Genomic DNA, 20,718 nt, shown 5'->3' with positions numbered 1-20,718 from the left:
TACATTTTTGGTTGTAACATAACAAAAATGGTATGAATACTTTTTCAAGACGCTGTATCATCTCTATTCAGTAAAAATGAAAGACTTTGATAGAAGGGCAGGGAGTATGATCAATTAATCAGATTTCAGTGGTATAACCCAGAGGAAAGAAAGGTGACTTCTACCGCTGGGTGCTACGGCATTGTCCTAATTAAAGTGTAATCCCGCCCCAAACGCACAATCTTTGTGCAATCAACATTGGATCCACCAAAACGATGTACTATGAGGACCTGCCTTGTCTATCCATCCAATCAGTTTATATCCAGTCATTTGCATTACATACTTGTTGGTAAATCTAAAGGGGATTGTACATTTAGATTGTACTGTGTGTGGTCAGCTTTAGGTTTCTATTGCTGGGAGATTTCCCCTTCACTTCCTTTTCCAGGGACTGAAGTTACTGAGACTGGAAGTATGGGAATCCCCCTGATAAAAAAAGACTCTAAGGGCCATTCCATTCCAGCAACATTGTAGCAGAGATCAGTAACAGGCAAATCGCTCGGTATGTTTCCTTTCATGGTTTGTCGCCTGCTGTAGCTGACTGCAGGGTGGGGGGGGGAGGATTTACTAAAACTGAGCAGACAGAATCTGGAGCGGTAGTGCATTTCAACCCATCAGCTTTTATCTTCAGCTTGTACAGTTACGCTGCTTTCACACCAAGGAGTTTTTGAAGCGATTTTGCGTAAAAATGAAAAGCGCCAGCATAGCTCAAGAAAAAGGCTTCTTTTTAAATCCTATGTATGTGTTTACATGGGGACGTTCCGCTTGCCACATTTTTGGAGCATGTTTTGTCAGTGAAACAAAACTCGCACCTCCCTGTTAAAAGCGATTGAAAACGCGGTAAACAAATTGGCAAAAAACGCACCATGATGCGCATTAGGTGCGGTTTTTGAGTCACCTGTTCTTTAAAAAATGCGGTAAAATCGCAGATCAGTGTGAAAATAGCCTTAGGCTCCGTTCACACTAGTGCGACTTTAGTCGCATGACGCATCACACCCCATGTTTTTCAAGAACAACCGTTCAAATGTGTGCGACTTAAAGTAGGTTCCTGCACTTCTTTGGTCTGACTTGCGACTTGAGTGCCATAGACTGCAATGGAAGCCCTCAAATGTCGCATGAAAGTAACACCTACTGTAAATGTTATACATTCAGCAGTTGTCTCTTCTCATTGGTCAAAGCCAAAGTTGCATCCAAGTCGCACCCGTCCAAAGTTGCACTCCAACGTCCCATAACTTTGGAGTTGCACAAGTGTGAATGGAACCTTAACCACTTCCATACCAGGCACTTGCGCACCTTCCTGCCCAAGCCAATTTTCAGCTTTCAGCGCTGTCGCAACTTGAATGACAATTGCGCGGTCATGCTACACTGTACCCAAATGAAATTTTTATCATTTTGTTCCCACAAATAGAGCTTGTGATTTTTATTTTTTGCGCAACAACTAAAAAAAGACCAACATTTTTGAAAAAAATTAAGTTTCTATTTTTTTCTGTTATTTTTTTTTGTAAATAAGTAAGTTTTTTCTTCTTCAATTATGAGCACTGATATGGCGGCACTGGTGGGCACCGATGAGGTGGCACTGATGGGCACCGATGAGGTCGCACTGATGGGCACCGATGAGGTGGCACTGATGGGCACCGATGAGGTCGCACTGATGGGCACAGATGAGGTGGCACTGATGGGCACCGATGAGGTGGCCCTGATGGGCACCGATAGGCGGCGCTGGTATGCTGCACTGATGGGCATTCATAGGCGGCACTGATATGCACTCATAGGCGGCACTGGGCACTCTTTGGAAAAAGAAATCATGGACAGCCGAACTCCAAAAAACCTTGATGGTTGTCTTTATTTAAAAAAAAAAAAGGAAAACTGCACTACAAGTCACAGCACACAACACAGGAGTAAAACAGCTGACGCGTTTCGCACTATAAATTAGTGCTTAATCAGACGCGAGTGAGGAAGAGCCGATCAACGGCTCTTCCTGTTTACATCGTGATCAGCCGTGTTTGGACACGGCTGATCACATGGTAAAGAGCCTGCGCCGGAGGCTCTTTACCGAGATCGGAGATGCAGGGTGTCAGACTGACACCCCGCATCACCGATCACCGCGCTGCGCGCCGGCATGTAATCCTGCAGGACGTCAATAGACGTCCAGTCAGGATTTCACAACCACTTCCCGGATGTCAATTGACTATTGACCGGGCGGGAAGTGGTTAAAGAGGAACTGCAGTCTGCTGACATAATGTGTAATAAAAACATCTTTGCCATTCTGAAGCTCCCCTCCAACCACTCTGCATATTATTGTATATATACTGTGATTCTGTACTTGTCAAATATGCTGCAGAAATATCCCTCCACCAAGTCTGGCTGCAGCCATTTTAACTGTGGGCAGCTGAAGCTGCTGCCTGTTTACTTCTTGGATTTACACAGTCACACAACTCCAGCTCTGCAGCTCTCATTGGGCCTCTAATGACTCACCCCCCCCCCCACCTCTTCCTTCCTGGCAAACTCTCACAGAGAGTGAGAGAGAGAGAGATGTGCATGATGTCATAAGCCTGGGCTTTTTACCGGACAAGAAACAGGAAGTGGGCTGTATAAGGTTTTTACTGGCAGAAAAAATGTTTTACTATCCAAAGTTAAAACAACAACAAGGGCAGAGGATTTAATGGATGGAAAGATGAAAAAATGACTGAGGCTGGGTTCACAGTAGTGCGATGCGGGAACCCTGCCAATCCACTGCTGGTTCCCGCATCGCACCCGACTCGCACAGCAGTTCACACTGCCATATGCGGACTGCTGGGGAGTGTCAATACATTGTTAATGACACCCCCATTTCGGCTTGCATATCGCACTGCGAACTGTCAGTTCAGACATGAATCGGATCGCATAGGTGTGAACACCCATGCCATCCGATTCTGGTGCGGACCAATAAAAGGGTCCTGTGCGAGTTTAGGCCGAATGCGATGCGATTTCAGACATACTATCTGTATGGTTTAAATTGCATTGCATGTGATTTGCAGTTCCGTGCGAATCGCGTGCGATTTTGCACCACGCAGCAGTGTGAACCGGCCCTAAAGGTCCACTATATTCTTTGATAAAGACACAAGCTGATTGGTCGCCATAATTCTGTCTGGTCCGGTTTCGGTAATCTTCCTTCAGTGTTTATTTATGTAGATAGAAATCGATGGCGTGCCGTGGTCATCAGCAGCTGCATTAGATGTTGTGAGTAGGTGTTATAAAAAATGTAAAATTCAGCTTTTGAGTTACACGTTTCCTGTCATTTCTGCAATACAGACCAATCATTAAAGTAGAATTACAGGAAAAACTTGTATTTTTATTATTTGGGGATAAAGTAAGGGAGGGTTATAACCCTTGTCAAGTTTTTCTGGCCATCTGTGTCCCCATCAAGAAGATTTCCCTTCACTTCCTGTCCCATAGCCAAAACAGGAAGTGAGTAGAAATCCCTCCCCCAAAGTGAGGGAATCCCTGGTGTCCCAATTGGATTATTTGCCCTCTATTACTTTTCTGGGGGGAATCCAACATTTGGGATTTTCTTTCATCTTGGATGATTATTGTAAACAGAACAAATAGAGAGGATTTATCTCCCTGATGGGGGGCACAGGCAGTAATAAAAACTGACAGGGGCTCTAATCCCTCTCCACTCCGTCCAAAACTAAAAGAAAGTTTTACTTTTAGTTCTACTTTAAGCTTTGACAAGAAAAAATCCTGGAAGCTGATTGGTTTGTGTGCAGAGCGGCACTCTCCAGTCTTAGTGAGTGTTGTCACCCGGCCTAGGAGAAAATAAAGGGATACAACCTAAACAATGGAACATCTGCCCACACAGTATACAAGTTCTGTACCATCTTCTTAGTGCCACTAAAACCATTGTACTTAGTGTCTCAATGAGGAGGGGTAAGTTGCCATTTCTTACACTTTGTTTTGGGATGAGATACAATGTAACTGCTGGAACTGAAAAGGGGGAGTTTGGTGCTCAGAGGGGGGGGGGGGGTGTACATGGGGTGCAGGGTAATGATGGGTGCCCCCCATCTCTCTGGCAGGAAAGGCTGGCAATGTCATCTGTATATGGTCTCTATGCCATCTCTTCTATGGGATTTGTATGTGACTTCTACATGTCATCTCTATGTGATCTCCTCTATGTGCTTTTTATGTCATCTCTTCTGTGTGATCCTCTGAGTGATTTCTATGGGATCTCCCCTCTAACATGATTTATATAGGACCTCTTCTATATCATTTCTATGTGATCCCTTCTGTATGATCTGATGTGTGTGATCATTTCTATGTGATCTGTAGGATCCACTCTATTTCATAAGTATATGATCTCCTCTGTACAATCCCCTGTGTGATGTTCTAATCTAGATGAACCCCTCTATGTGATCTGTATAAGATCTCTTCCATGTGATCCCTGTATGATTCCCCGTATGTGATCTCTGTATGATTCCCTCTGTATGTGATCCCTGTATGATCTATTGTATGTGATCTCTGTATAAATCCCTGTATGTGATCCCTGTATGATTCCCTCTGTATGTGATCTCTGTGTGATTCCCTCTGTATGTGATCTCTGTATGATCTCCTGTATGTGATCTCTGTAGGATTCCCTCTGTATGCGATCTATGTATGTGATCTATGTATGATCCCCTCTGTTTGATCTCTGTATGATCTTCTGTATGTGATCTCTGTATGATCTCCTGTATGTGATCTCTGTATGATCTCCTGTATGTGATCTCTGTATGATCTCCTGTATGTAATCCCTGTATGATTCCCTCTGTATGTGATTCCTGTATGATCTCCTGTATGTAATCTCTGTAGGATTCCCTCTGCATGTAATGCCTGTATGATTCCCTCTGTATGTGATCTCTGTGTGATTCCCTCTGTATGTGATCTCTGTATGTGATCTATGTATGATCCCCTCTGTTTGATCTCTGTATGATCTCCTGTATGTGACCTCTGTATGATCTCCTGTATGTGACCTCTGTATGATCTCATGTATGTGATCCCTGTATGACTCCCTCTGTATGTGATCCCTGTATGATTCCCTCTGTATGTGATCCCTGTATGATTCCCTATGTATGTAATCCCTGTATGATCTCCTGTATGTGATCTCTGTATGATCTCCTGTGTATGATTCCTTCTGTATGATCTCCTGTATGTGATCTCTGTATGATTCCCTCTGTATGTAATCCCTGTATGATTCCCTCTGTATGTGATCTCTGTATGATCTCCTGTATGTGATCTCTGTATGATCTCCTGTATGTGATCTCTGTATGATCTTCTGTGTATGATCCCTTCTGTATGATCTGCTGTGTGTGATCATCTCTATGTGATCTGTGTAGGACCCCCCTGTATGTGTGATTTTCTATGTAACCCCTCTATGTGATCTCTGTTAGATTTCCTTCATGTGATCTCTGTATGATCTACTATGTGATCTCCTGTGTGTGAGATCTGTGTGTATATATATATATATATGATCTCCTGCATATGATGTCCTGGATGTGATCTGTGTATATATATATATATATATATATATATATATATATATATATATATATATATATATATATATATATATATATATATATATATATATATATATATATATTATTATATATGATGTGATGTCCTGAATGTGATCAGAATATATATATATTATATATAATGTGATGTCCTGTATGTGATGTCCTATGTATGATCCCCCCCCCCCCCCCCCGGTGATGTCAGTGGTGTCCGCAGTGTGCTCCGCTCCGCGCTCCATGCCGGGATTTCCTGCTCTCCTCTCTCATGTGTTGGTGTCGGTAGGGAGCGGACGGAGGTTTGCTCGCTCCTCTATCTGTCTGTCGGTCGGTGATCGGTGATGAGGAGAGATCTCCGGACTGGTCCTTGTAGTGTGTTCTCCGTATCCCGGCTATGGCAGGCCCCCCGGACAGTGTAGAGGAAGGGTCAGTGGGCTGTGGCAGCTGATCTCCTGTCCGGGGATGGTGTTGGGGGGTGCAGTAGTAGTATGAGGGATCCCCCATGTATGATCTCTGGGCACATGGCAGTGTACGGCACCATGGACTCCCTGGACTTTGATGTCAGCCCAGTGAAGCGCCTGAAGACTCAGCACCTTCTCCCCATTCATCTCTTCACAGAGGAGGCCTACCACAAGCTGGCCAGTGAGACCCTGGAGGAGCTGGACTGGTGTCTGGACCAGCTGGAGACCCTACAGACCCGACACTCCGTCAGTGAGATGGCCTCCAACAAGGTAACCCGACCTCTGTTCTTCTATATGCCCAATACTTCCTTACCTGGGGTGCCCTGTGCCCATCATGCAATGCTTGGCTCTCTGATGTGTTGGGGGGTTCATGCAATGCTTGGCTCTCTGATGTGTTGGGGGGCTCATGCAATGCCTTACTCTCTGATGTGTTGGGGTGTCATGCAATGCTTGGCTCTCTGATGTGTTGGGGTGTCATGCAATGCTTGGCTCTCTGATGTGTTGGGGGGCTCATGCAATGCTTGGCTCTCTGATGTGTTGGGGTGTCATGCAATGCTTGGCTCTCTGATGTGTTGGGGGGCTCATGCAATGCTTGGCTCTCTGATGTGTTGGGGGGCTCATGCAATGCTTGGCTCTCTGATGTGTTGGGGTGTCATGTAATGCTTGGCTCTCTGATGTGTTGGGGGGCTCATGCAATGCTTGGCTCTCTGATGTGTTGGGGGGCTCATGCAATGCTTGGCTCTCTGATGTGTTGGGGGGCTCATGCAATGCTTGGCTCTCTGATGTGTTGGGGTGTCATGCAATGCTTGGCTCTCTGATGTGTTGGGGGGCTCATGCAATGCTTGGCTCTCTGATGTGTTGGGGGGCTCATGCAATGCTTGGCTCTCTGATGTGTTGGGGTGTCATGTAATGCTTGGCTCTCTGATGTGTTGGGGGGCTCATGCAATGCTTGGCTCTCTGATGTGTTGGGGGGCTCATGCAATGCTTGGCTCTCTGATGTGTTGGGGTGTCATGCAATGCTTGGCTCTCTGATGTGTTGGGGGGCTTATGCAATGCTTGGCTCTCGGATGTGTTGGGGGGCTTATGCAATGCTTGGCTCTCGGATGTGTTGGGGTGTCATGCAATGCTTGGCTCTCTGATGTGTTGGGGGGCTCATGCAATGCTTGGCTCTCTGATGTGTTGGGGGGCTCATGCAATGCTTGGCTCTCTGATGTGTTGGGGGGCTCATGCAATGCTTGGCTCTCTGATGTGTTGGGGTGTCATGCAATGCTTGGCTCTGATGTGTTGGGGGGCTCATGCAATGCTTGGCTCTCTGATGTGTTGGGGGGCTCATGCAATGCTTGGCTCTCTGATGTGTTGGGGGGCTCATGCAATGCTTGGCTCTCTGATGTGTTGGGGGGCTCATGCAATGCTTGGCTCTCTGATGTGTTGGGGTGTCATGCAATGCTTTTCTCTCTGATGTGTTGGGGGGCTCATGCAATGCTTGGCTCTCTGATGTGTTGGGGGGCTCATGCAATGCTTGGCTCTCTGATGTGTTGGGGGGCGCATGCAATGCTTGGCTCTCTGTGTTGGGGGGCAAATGCAATGCTTGGCTCTCTGATGTGTTGGGGGGCTCATGCAATGCTTGGCTCTCTGATGTGTTGGGGTGTCATGCAATGCCTGACTCTCTGATGTGTTGGGGGGCTCATGCAATGCCTGACTCTCTGATGTGTTGGGGGGCTCATGCAATGGTTGGCTCTCTGATGTGGGGGGGCTCATGCAATGCTTGGCTCTCTGATGTGTTGGGGGGCTCATGCAATGCTTGGCTCTCTGATGTGTTGGGGGGCTCATGCAATGCTTGGCTCTCTGATGTGTTGGGGGGCTCATGCAATGCTTGGCTCTCTGATGTGTTGGGGGGCTCATGCAATGCTTGGCTCTCTGATGTGTTGGGGGGCTCATGCAATGCTTGGCTCTCTGATGTGTTGGGGGGCTCATGCAATGCTTGGCTCTCTGATGTGTTGGGGGGCTCATGCAATGCTTGGCTCTCTGATGTGTTGGGGGGGCTCATGCAATGCTTGGCTCTCTGATGTGTTGGGGGGCTCATGCAATGCTTGGCTCTCTGATGTGTTGGGGGGGCTCATGCAATGCCTTACTCTCTGATGTGTTGGAGGGCTCATGCAATGCTTGGCTCTCTGATGTGTTGGGGGGCTCATGCAATGCTTGGCTCTCTGATGTGTTGGGGGGCTCATGCAATGCTTGGCTCTCTGATGTGTTGGGGGGGCCCATGCAATGCTTGGCTCTCTGATGTTTTGGGGGGGGGGGGTGCATGCAATGCTTGGCTCTCTGATGTGTTGGGGGGCTCATGCAATTCTTGGCTCTCTGATGTGTTGGGGGGTCTTTGTAATGCTTGGCTCTCTGATGTGTTTGGGGGGGGGGGGGCTCATGCAATGCTTGGCTCTCTGATGTGTTGGGGGGCTCATGCAATTCTTGGCTCTCTGATGTGTTGGGGGGTCTTTGTAATGCTTGGCTCTCTGATGTGTTTGGGGGGGGGGGGGGGCTCATGCAATGCTTGGCTCTCTGCTGTGTTGGTGTATCCTTCCAGTGATAAACTTTCTGATATGTTGGGGTGCCCTTGCAATCGGTGGCTCTCTGGTGTGTTGGGGTGCCATTGCAATTCGTGGCTCTCTGGTGTGTTGGGGTGCCATTGCAAGCTTTGCCCTCTGTGTTGGGGTGCCCTTGCAATGTGTGGCTCTTTGATGTGTTTGGGTGCCCTGCATTGCTGATCTGTGTTTGGAGAAGTTGATGGGGTTCCCAGTGTCAGTGGTGTAATTGCAGATTATTTGGGGGGGGGGGGGGGGGGGGGTTCACCCTTTGCAATGGGAACAAGTGAATTTACCCTTTCATGTTGCAGCGCAGGGGGTTTATAACGCCGTGCATGTCAGAGACAGCCAGCAGTGTTGCTAAGCATTGCATTCCAGGCCAGCTGTGGACTGTGAGGGGTTAAATGTAACCTTGTTGTCTGGTGTGAAGAGGTTAAATGTCCATCAAGAAATGTGTCATGGATTGGGTCTCCGGGGCATTATGTGATACCCAGTCTCTCAAAAGTAAATTCTTTAATGATAACTTCTCTGGATCTGTCAGTTATGTACCTTGAGGATGCACTTCCATTTTTGTCATTTCTGGATTTCCAGGTGACAGCACAGGTGTTGTATGTGATGTACATGCGGTATGACGGCTGGCAATGCTGCCTGATTCTGGGGGGGCTCAGTGATCGTTGGGCTCAATGTTGTGACTCATGCAGCTGGTTAGAATTCCCCTCACACAGGCATGATGTGTCTGTATCATGGGGGGGGGGCATGGATGCTCATTTCAGAGTTGGCACAGGATGGAAGGCCAGCATGGCGTATGAAATGGTTCCACAGGTTGCAGTGTATGGCTGTGTGCTTGTGATCTGGTCATTGCTAATGATCTGCTCTCACCAAGGCTTGAAGATTCTATACAATATACTTATTGAACCTTTTGTAATATATGAGGGCATTCTAGAAAATACAACGCATTGCAAAGAGCGCTCGGTGCTGTATGTCTTTACATTGGGAATGTTTGCTTCTTCCAGCTCCCTACATGAAATATTCAATGTGTGTTCTCTCATCCGCAAGTACAGAGGAAGGCATGATTTCTCCTTTTCAGGAAATAATATAAATATCTCTATATATTGTATATACACACGTGATCACAAGCATGTCTCCTGCAATGGTCAATGGAGAACTGCTAGACAAGTTAATACATAATGAATGTAAGATTTATTATACCAATTATAGAATTAACCCTTATCTGATAGACCCCGGATATACACTATATTACCACAAGTATTGGGACACCTGCCTTTAAACACACAGGGACTTCAATGGCATCCCAGTCTTAGTACATAGGGTTCAATATTGTGGTGGCCCACGCTTTGCAGCTATAACAGCTTCACGGGGAGACGCCACAAGAGCTAGCATGCTAGTGCCAGGCTGATGTTATCAATGCTTGGCTACTTTGCAGCTATGAGTGTGTCTATGGGAAGGTTTGACCATTCTTCCAGAAGTGCATTTCAGAGGTCAGGCACTGATGTGGATGAGAAGGCCTGGCTCGCAGTCTCTGCTCTAATTCATCCCAAAGGTGTTCTATGAGGTTGTGGCCTGGACTCTTTGCAGGCCAGTGAGGCTCCTCCACCCCAAACTCGCTTGTCCAGATCTTTGTGGTCCTTGCTTTGTGCACCGGTCCAAATCATTTGGTGGAGGGGGGGATTATGGTGTGGGGTTGTTTTTCAGGGGTTGGCTTGGCCCCTTTGTTCCAGTGAAGGGAACTCTTAAGGTGTCAGCATACCGAGACAATTTCATGCTCACAACTTTATGGCAACAGTTTGGGGATGGCCCCTTTTTGTTCCAACATGACTGCACACCAGTGCACAAAGCAAGGTCCATAAAGACATGGATGAGCGGGTTTTTGGGGTGGAGGAACTTGACTTGCCTGCACAGTGTCCTGGCCTCAACCCGATCAAACACCTTTGGGATGAATTAGAGCAGAGACTGGAAGCCAGGCCTTCTCGTCTACATCAGTGGCTGACCTCACAAAGCCTCTTCTAGAAGAATGGTCAAAACATTTCCATAGACACACTCCTAAACCTTGTGGACAGCCTTCCCAGAAGAGTTGAAGCTGTTATAGCTGCAAAGTAGCACTAGCATGCTAGCTCTTGTGGCGTCTCCCCGTACAACGCAAGCTCTTGTTGCCACCCCCCCGTAGAGCGTGAGCTCTTGCGGCGTCTCCCCGAAGAGCGCGAGCTCTCGTGGCGTCTCCCCGCAGAGCGCGAGCTCTTGTGGCGTCTCCCCGTAGAGCGCGAGCTCTTGTGGCGTCTCCCCGCAGAGGGCGAGCTCTTGTGGCGTCTCCCCGCAGAGCGCGAGCTCTTGTGGCGTCTCCCCGCAGAGCGCGAGCTCTTGTGGCGTCTCCCCGCAGAGCGCGAGCTCTTGTGGCGTCTCCCCGCAGAGCGCGAGCTCTTGTGGCGTCTCCCCGCAGAGCGCGAGCTCTTGTGGCGTCTCCCCGCAGAGCGCGAGCTCTTGTGGCGTCTCCCCGCAGAGCGCGAGCTCTTGTGGCGTCTCCCCGCAGAGCGCGAGCTCTTGTGGCGTCTCCCCGCAGAGCGCGAGCTCTTGTGGCGTCTCCCCGCAGAGCGCGAGCTCTTGTGGCGTCTCCCCGCAGAGCGCGAGCTCTTGTGGCGTCTCCCCGCAGAGCGCGAGCTCTTGTGGCGTCTCCCCGCAGAGCGCGAGCTCTTGTGGCGTCTCCCCGCAGAGCGCGAGCTCTTGTGGCGTCTGCCTGAAGAACGGTGTCAAAGAACATTTGCCTGTAGATGTTCTATCCAGGGGACTGATTGGCCCCAATGGGCTTTTTTTAATTGGATTGCATTATTTAGTCCCCAAAACAGTACTGTCAGTGCGTATGACTATTATTTGGTGAAGTGCATACACTTGAATGATCACACGTATCTTCACTCCAGCACTGGCCGTGCCATCCCAGTAACCATCCTCCACAGAAAACCAAACCGAGTGATAACTTTTCCCCAAAACCATATTGCTGACATCACAGCCTGCCTATAGGAACCCCAATGCTTGGTAAATAAGCAGGTTTAAGAAGAATGAATATATGGGAGGAAATGAAAAGAGCAAACCCAATAAACCTATAAAAAGTCTCAATATAATAATCTACAACTGAAACAAACTTGTTTAGGCCTCTTTATCGTGTGGCTTGTTGCTGAAATTAGCCACCAATATTTACATTTGTTTTCGGGGGGGTTTTCATGGCGTTGGACCCCATTCACACCTGAGCGTTTTGTAGCTTGAAGCCTGAAGCTACAAAACACTGAAGGGGAAAAATCTATTCTTCTCTATGGGGATGGTTCACATCTCCACTCCAAAACGCCTGAAGCTCAAACAAGTTCTGGGACTTTTTTTTTGGGCATATTTGGGCGTTTTTCTGCTTTTTTACATTGGTGACCTTTTGACCTGTGCAAAATTGCGGTAAAAGACCTGTGCAAAATTGCGGTAAAAGACCTGTGCAAAATTGCGGTAAAAGACCTGTGCAAAATTGCGGTAAAAGACCTGTGCAAAATTGCGGTAAAAGACCTGTGCAAAATTGCGGTAAAAGACCTGTGCAAAATTGCGGTAAAAGACCTGTGCAAAATTGCGGTAAAAGACCTGTGCAAAATTGCGGTAAAAGACCTGTGCAAAATTGCGGTAAAAGACCTGTGCAAAATTGCGGTAAAAGACCTGTGCAAAATTGCGGTAAATTTGCGCGACTTTCTGCCTGAAAACGCTATGCTCAGGTGTGAATGGAGCTGTATAGGAAACATATGGAGAAAGTTTCATGTGCTAGGTAGAAGCTGGATAAGCTTTTCTGAAGAGTTTTCAGGGATCCCCTAAAGGCAGACGGTGTGGGAAATAGCCAGACAGATTGGGGTAGGGAGTTCCGGAGGACTGGAGATGAAGCACGGGAGGAAGATACGACAGCTAGAGTCGCAGATCACGTTTGTGTGTGTTATCATTCCCAGCTAAAGCCGCTTAAGTATTAATATTCTCAGTTCTCATAATCTTCTTACACTTTCATTCATTTATGATCTGTTACGATATGGGATTCATTTAGAAGGCCATTAATAAATGACAGTCTGCAGCTCTCTCATGACCCCTGACCTGGATACTGACACTTTGTTTTGCATTTCCTAAGCGTAAATGTAAATACCACAAAACCAATGCATGAGAAATGTGTTTACATAATACCTATAGATCAATCTTCAATTTGCGCCATCCAACAAACAAAAAATATGTGCAAAAAAATAACCCAGTTGCTGCTATCGCTAAACAAGAGTTTTCACTCCACTTCTTAAAGTTATAAATCAAAAAACAATTCTGCATTACCAGTATATACCTAAATAATCAAAGTGATAATCACAAACATGCAAAAAACATAATAAGACTTTTATTAAACGCAAAGAAAAACCCAGCATAGGTGGACAGCAAGACGTCACATGACCACTTTGTATAAAGAAATAATAAACATGGGAATACAAAGTGGATACCAGATTGTGGTAGGTTATCATGTGATGTCCATGGAAGTAAGTCAATGTAGGTGATTGCCTTATCAGAAAAGTAGTATTCTAGTTCATGGTGACTAGTCACATCCATAGCCACGTACCAAGACAGGCGGTAATCCCAGTGCTGGCGTCATCAGGGAAGTCCAGGAAGGATAAACAGAAGTTAAAATGTGTGTTTATTCCAATGCACATAAACAGCTATGATGTGCTGTGATCCCGTCACCAATCAGAAATCATCTTTCACCAGATTAATATAGTTGGGCTATCAACATATTTATTTTGATTGGCTGCCATTGATTGTAGCACTCTACTAGTGGCATAGCCCAGTGGTCTCCAAACTGTGGCCCTTTCCTTGCCTTTAATAGGCCCTTGGGGCACTTTTCCTTCCACTGATGCAAGCCATGATTCCTCCCACTGACAACAACAATGGGGTAAAATTCCTGTTACTGACATCAACAGGGCACTAAGTCACATTGACACCAGTATTGGGGCGCCGTTCCTCCCGGTGACGATGTTGCGCCGTTTCTCCCACTGACACCAATAATGGGTGTCGGTGGGAGGAATTCCTCCCCCTAGTGCCAAAGAAGCATTGTTTCCTCCCACTGTCGCCAAGACAATGTCTACTCCCAATGGCCACAGTCTGGCCCCCCTCAAGTCTGAAGGATAGTAAACTAGCCCTTTGTTTAGAAAGTTTGGAGACCCCTGGTATCGCCAAAGAGCATTGCATGCATTAATCCACTGCAGCCAATGACAGATATGTTCTGCTGGTATTACCACACCTAAAAGCTCTGTTATTTGTAGAAATACATCCTCCTAAGACAGGGCTCGACAAATCCCGGTCGTGCCTTCTGAGCTGGCTCCATCTGGTGGTGAGGCGTTGGTATTACAAGTTATTACCACCAGATGTGTAAGCTGGCGCCATCTGGTGGTGGTCGTTGGTATTACAAGTTAAGCATTACAAGTTAAACAGCAATTCTAATGTCATTTTTCACTATTTTCACTGCCATCTTCTTCCCTCTAATTAGAAACATTATATATATTTTTCATCCTAACACCCTAGAGAATAAAATGGCGATCGTTGCAATACTTTCTGTCACGCCGTATTTGCGCAGCGGTCTTACAAGCGCACTTTTTTGTGAAAAAATTACACTTTTTTTAATAAAAAAATAAGACAACAGTAAAGTTATCCCCATTTTTTTAAATATTATGAAAGATAATGTTACGCCGAGTAAATTCATACCCAACATGTCACGCTTCAAAATTGCATCCGCTCGTGGAATGCCGACAAACTTTTACCCTTTAAAATCTTCATAGGCGACGTTTAAAAAAATCTACAGGTTGAATGTTTTGAGTTACAGAGGAGATCTAGGGCTAGAATTATTGCTCTCGCTCTACCAATCGCGGCGATACCTCACATGTGTGGTTTGAACACCGTTTATATATGCGGGCGCTGGTCACGTATGTGTTCGCTTCTGCGCGCAAGCTCGTCGGGACGGGGTGCGTTTTCTGGCTCCTAACTTTTTTAGCTGGCTTCTAGATTCCAAGCAAATTTGTCAAACCCTGCATTAAGATCTTGAATGGACAAGTCAGCTATTCTGACTCCAACAAGTCTCTTATATAGAGAGATGTTACGTTGCACAGATCTATGTGACAGGAGGATACAGTCCCACTTGGAAAGATTATTATTTTACAGGAATTATACAGTGAAATGCAAAACTAAAGGCAGACAATCTGCTTACAATTTTTAAAGGAGGCAGTGAGTGATTAAAAAATAAGTGAGGGAATGAGCTGATGGAGAAAGTGAAGTTTCATGTGCTAAGCAGGATAGGCTTTTCTGAAGAGATGAGTTTTCAGGGATCACCTTAAAGGGGTTGTAAAGGAAAATTCTGTTTTCCCTAAATAGCTTCCTTTACCTTAGTGCAGTCCTCCTTCACTTACCTCATCCTTCCATTTTGCTTTTAAATGTCCTTATTTCTTCTGAGAAATCCTCACTTCCTGTTCTTCTGTCTGTAACTACACACAGTAATGGAAGGCTTTTTTCCTGGTGTGGAGAAAGCCTCTTGAGGGGGAGGGGGCGAGCAGGAGTGTCAGGACGCCCACGAACACACAGCTCCCGTTCTCTATCTGCGAAGTAGAGTGTGTCCTGACTTGCCTGCTCACCCCCTCAAGAGGCTTTCTCCACACCAGGGAGAAAGCCTCACATTACGGTGTGTAGTTACAGACAGAAGAACGGAAAGTGAGGATTAAGCAAAATGGAAGGATGAGGTAAGTGAAGGAGGACTGCACTAAGGTAAAGGAAGCTATTTAGGGAAAAACATTTTTTCCTTTACAACCCCTTTAAGGCAGACGGTGTGGGAGATAGTCGGACAGATTGGGGTAGGGAGTTCCGGGGGACGGGAGAGGCTCAGGAGATGTCCTAGAGTTGAAGCATGGGAGGAAGAGACGAGGGAGCTACACAGTCACATATCGGAGGCTACTGCACCTAGTTGTAATGTTTTACCTGAAGTTCAGGTTATTGGTGAATTGCGTGGATATTAATGGTTCGCATAGTTGCTGTGTTTTCTGATAACATAAGCATTTCACTTGTTTTCTGGCATTTCTCTTACAATAACTCCTTATTACCTTTTTATGGAATAGAATATATAGAGATGCCATACATATGTCAGGCTAGTAATGATTTATTGTAGAACTCTACCCTGAGTAATGGTGTCTTTGCAATCAGATTTGTATTGTACATAATGGTTTCTTGTTGTCAGACAGAGGTTTGGTTTTGTTCTGTGGACTGTTAGCGCAGAAAGTAGAACACATTTGTGACTTATTCTACATCTAAGCTGATTACACTTCATCTCCCATTATGGTTTTAAAGCATCCCTAAGCCTTACATATGCTTCGGGTAATGGCTGCAGCAACATCATTAAGGCTTTTCTAAGAATCTGGATTTTAATGCACATATTTAATATCGGGGTCGCTGTGAAAAATACATAATTGTGTTTTACCTATTTTTTTTTTTGTATAATGTAAAAGATGATGTTATGCCGAGTAAATACATACCAAACGTGTCATGCTTTAAAATTGCGCACACTCGTGGAATGGCGACAAATTACAGTACCTAAAAATCTCAATAGGCGACACTTAAATTTTTTTTTTTTTTTTTTTAAGGTTACCAGATTAGAGTTACAGAGGAGGTCTAATACTAGAATTATTGCTCTCGCTCTGACGATCGCGACGATGCGTCACGTGTGATTTGAACACTGTTTACCTATGCGGGCGCGACTTCTGTCAGCGTTTTCTTTGCTGCACGAGCTGGCGGGGACGTGGGCACTTTAAAAAAAAAAAAATGATTTTGTTTCTTTTATTTATTTTTACATTTTACAAAAACATGTGATCACTTTTATTGCGGTCACAAGGAATGTAAACATCCCATGTGACAGTAATAGGTGGTGACAGGTCCTCTTTATGGAGGGATCGGGGGTCTAAAAGACCTCCAATCCCTTTTTTGCACTTCAAAGTATTAAGATCATCGAAAACAGCGATTCTGAATACTGTATATATTTTTTTTTAAATCTGGCGCCATTGGCAGCCGTGAAAACCGGACGTGACATTGTGATGTCGCTTCCGTTTATACAGAGAGAAGACTGGAACAAAGTCATTTCTGGCTTCGTGCCAGTCTGTCTCTAGGCGCCGGAAGTGGCGCATCGTGGATCGGGTCTCCAGATGGGACGGGAGGCCCCGTAAGCGGCGGCAGGGGGGGGGGATGTCCCCTCCTGCTCCTCTGGAATAACAACCAAGCGTCATCGGTTGTTATCCCTGGAAAGCCAACTGCTGGCTCTAAAAAACGGTAGCGGGATGATGCCGGCAGCTGCGCGCATCATCCAGGTATAACCCCCTAAAGCCGAGGCTACATATATGCGTATGCTCGGCTGGAAGGGGATAAATATAGAATAACAGAACCCGCGCATTTATTTGAGTGGGCTGCAAAATGCACCAGATTGCCCAAAAGTAGTGCTTGCACATTTTAAAAAACGCACTGCACCATATTAAATGGTACTGCGGTAATGCAATTTGGTGCACACAAATGCACTGTGTTTGTGACCTGCTTTTGGATTGCCATTAACAATACATTGGCAAACCACATGCAAAACGCATGGGCCGTGCATTTGAACGTGGGGCTGGAAGCGTGCACGTTCTGGTAAAAACCAGCTCTAAAGATCCTGTAGACCCTTCTATGTATCAGTGCATAGAGCATGGCCTCTGCCCCAACGTGACATTGCTCAGGTTTTATGTGTGGTTGGAGTTCAGGTGTCCTTTAAATAGTACATTAACCAACTTGACTTCTGATTTATTTTTGTAAATGTCACCTAATCTTCTGCACTTCTGGAACATTTTTACCCGTATAGATATTTATATTGTTTATATTGCCAGTAGACATTTTCTAAAGGATAAATCAACATATCTGTGGAAACACTTAAGTGTTGAGGTGTTCCTGGGTGGGAATGCCTGGACTGTTGAGAGATGGAAGCTCCCTTGTCTCTGGTAAAGGTCTTCTGCTCTGAAGCCACCCCTACAATATATATATATATATATACCAGGAACTCCATAATGTAGAGCTTTTGTTGAAGGTCAGTAAACCCATCTCTAGCCCAAGGATACAGGCACCGCATTTACATTTGGACATAGATAAATATTGGTTATTTTTTTATTTTGTTTTGCCTATTTTTATAATTCCTGTCCTGTGATCTTTTGTGTTTCTGTTCAGGTGTGTTGATATGACACTTGCATGTTCTCTCTTTTATGTTGGTGTGGGTTTCCTCCAGGTACTCCCGTTTCCTCCTACATTCTAAAGACATGTTGAAGGCTTAATTGGCTCCTTTCCGCCCCAAGATAACTGCTTCACGCCTATCCACCCCAACGCCATTCTGATAAGTGCTTTTAGTCCCCAGAATAATAAAAGCCTTCTAGAAATATTTATTAACCAGTCTTGTCTCCCAGGGTTCTTTTCTCCTGCTACACCATGCAATAATTGGGGCATCATCTTGTGGTGGTTTTGGCGCTGTTTAAGAAACCCTGTTGCCAGACCATTCATACCAACAAAAATATATGTGAATTAAGGGCCAGTTCACACCATAGAAACTCGGTCCGGATGCTTCTGCATGTGCGTTTTTGATGCGTTCCAGTGTTTCCCTATCTTTTTTTCTTAACCACTTGCCTACCGCATATAGTCCCTCCAGGCCGCCGTCATTTGACGTCCTCGGCTTCTCAGTATTGTGGAGAGCGCTCGCCGCATCACTGTGGACACGACGCACATGCCGGCGGCCACGATGACCACTGGGCACCCGCGATTGCTCATCACAGAGCAGGAACGTGGCGCTGTGTGTGTAAACACACGCATCCACACCCTGTCAGGGGAGAGGAGAACTGATCGTATGTTCCTTGTATATAGGAACAACGATCAGTTTCCTCCTCATCAGTCCCCTCCCCCCACAGTTAGAATCACTCCCTAGGACACACATTTAACCCCTTGTTAACCTCTTCCCTGTCAGTATACAGTAATCGGTGCATTTTTATAGCACTGACCGCTATATAAATGTGAATGGTCCCAAAATGGTGTCAAAGGTGTCCGATATGTCCGCCACAATGTAACAGTCACAATGAAAATCGCAGATCGCCGGCATTAGTAGTAAAAAAATAAACTAAAAATTGCATAAATCTATCCCCTGTTTTGTAGACGCTAAAACTTTTGCGCAAACCAATCAATATACGCCCCTTTTTTTTTTTTTACCAAAAATGTGTAGAAGAATACGTATCGGCCTAAACTGAGGAAAAATGTTGCTAAAAAAAATGGGATATTTATTATAGCAAAAAGTAAAAAAAAAAAAAAAATTTTTTAAAATTCTCGCTTTTTTTTTGTTTATAGCGAAAAAAATAAAAAACACAGAGGTGATCAAATACCACCAAAAGAAAGATCTATTTGTGGGGAAAAAAGCTATCAACGTGTAATTTGGGTACAATGTCGCATGACTGCACAATTATCATTCAAATTGTGACAGCGCTGAAAGCTGAAAATTAGCCTGGGCAGGAAGGGGGTGAAAATGCCCTGTGTTGAAGTGGTTAAATAAGGACACGTTTTTGGTGCGTTCCAGTATAGTCCAGTGCAGGAAAAATACAGGTATCCATTTCCCATTTCCGGGAGCCTCAGCGGTGGATAGTCACCGGGCCAGTAGGAGAGATGAGCGGGCCTCACGCATGCACAGTAGGGTTCCCGAAAGGCTACACTGCTGGGTACCCTTACCTACAATGACGGTGGCAGCACCCCACAGCTGATGAAAACATGAGTTGCGGGTGCCGACATTGCTGGACTCCAGGCCAGGCATGAGTCCTAATATTAAAAGCCAGCCGGGAGAAAGGGAGTAGCCGCTCCAGGTGGGAACCCAAATGAAGATCCACCATAGCAGATAACTCAGGTGCAGGCAATGCACTCGGCAAGGCAGGAACAAAAAATTTCTCTGGATAGCCGCACTCTGAACAAATTGTAGCCTTTATTAAAAGGACAGCACTACAAGTCACGGCTATTAGTCATAGCTATGACTAAGCACTTGTTCCAGTGCGAAATGCACCAGCAGCCAGGTTTTATTTTCATTTTTGCTGTGACTTGTAGTGCTGTCCTTCTTTTAATAAAGGCTACACTTTGTTCAGAGTGCGGCTGTCCAGAGACCTTTTTCATTCCTGCCTATTAAAAGCCAGCCGCTGCAGTATCTGTAGCTGCTGATCTTTATTTTTATTATTTTTGGGCAGAACACTGCTTAAAGCGGGGGTTCACCCTTAGAGGGCACTTTTCCCCCTTAGATTCCTGCTCGTTTTTACTAGGGGAATCGGCTATTTATTTTAAAATATGTGCAGTACTTACCCGTTTACGAGATGCATCCTCTCCGTCGCTTCCGGGTATGGGCTTCGGGAGTGGGCGTTCCTTCTTGATTGACAGGCTTCCGAGAGGCTTCCGACGGTCGCATCCATCGCGTCACGATTTTCCGAAAGAAGCCGAACGTCGGTGCGCAGGCGCAGTATAGAGCCGCACCGACGTTCGGCTTCTTTCGGCTACGAGTGACGCGATGGATGCGACCGTCGGAAGCCTCTCGGAAGGCTGTCAATCAAGAAGGAACGCCCGCTCCCGAAGACCCATACCCGGAAGCGACGGAAGAAGATGCAGCTCGAAAACGGGTAAGTACTGCTCATATTTTAATACAAATAGCCGATTCCCCTAGACCGAACGAGCAGGAAGCTAAGGGGAGAAATTTTTTTTTTTTACAAATGGGTGAACTCCCGCTTTAAGGTTGGTGGCAGGGTCTCTTTAATAACTAATCTTTAAAGAGGAGGTCCAGCCTTCCCACGAAAAAAAAATTAAAAGTCAGCAGCTACAAATACTGCAGCTGCTGACTTTAAATATTAGGACACTTACCTGTCCAGGGAGCCCGCGATGTTGGCACTCCAGCTGATCTTCAAAATTGGCTGTTGGGTGCAGCTGCCGCCATTCCTGTTATGCTGCGTACACAAGATAGGTTAGTCTGATGAAAACGTTCTGATGGACCATTTTCATCAGACC

The 20,718-nt window shown here is 45.9% G+C and overlaps 1 protein-coding gene across 1 annotated transcript in view; it reads left to right on the top strand.

The window, feature by feature from the left end:
• The window catches only part of LOC120928642 (cAMP-specific 3',5'-cyclic phosphodiesterase 4D), a 418,990-nt gene that overhangs the window by 262,609 nt on the left and 135,663 nt on the right, over positions 1-20,718 (top strand). Inside the window, exon 6 of the mRNA XM_040339664.1 lies at positions 6,180-6,292. Within this exon, the coding sequence (XP_040195598.1) occupies positions 6,180-6,292 (113 nt within the window). The remainder of the gene's footprint in view (positions 1-6,179; positions 6,293-20,718) is intronic.

The sequence above is a fragment of the Rana temporaria genome, chromosome 1 (assembly GCF_905171775.1).
Source record: "Rana temporaria chromosome 1, aRanTem1.1, whole genome shotgun sequence".
Taxonomy (NCBI): domain Eukaryota; kingdom Metazoa; phylum Chordata; class Amphibia; order Anura; family Ranidae; genus Rana; species Rana temporaria.
This window is presented reverse-complemented; position numbering and strand designations above follow the sequence as displayed.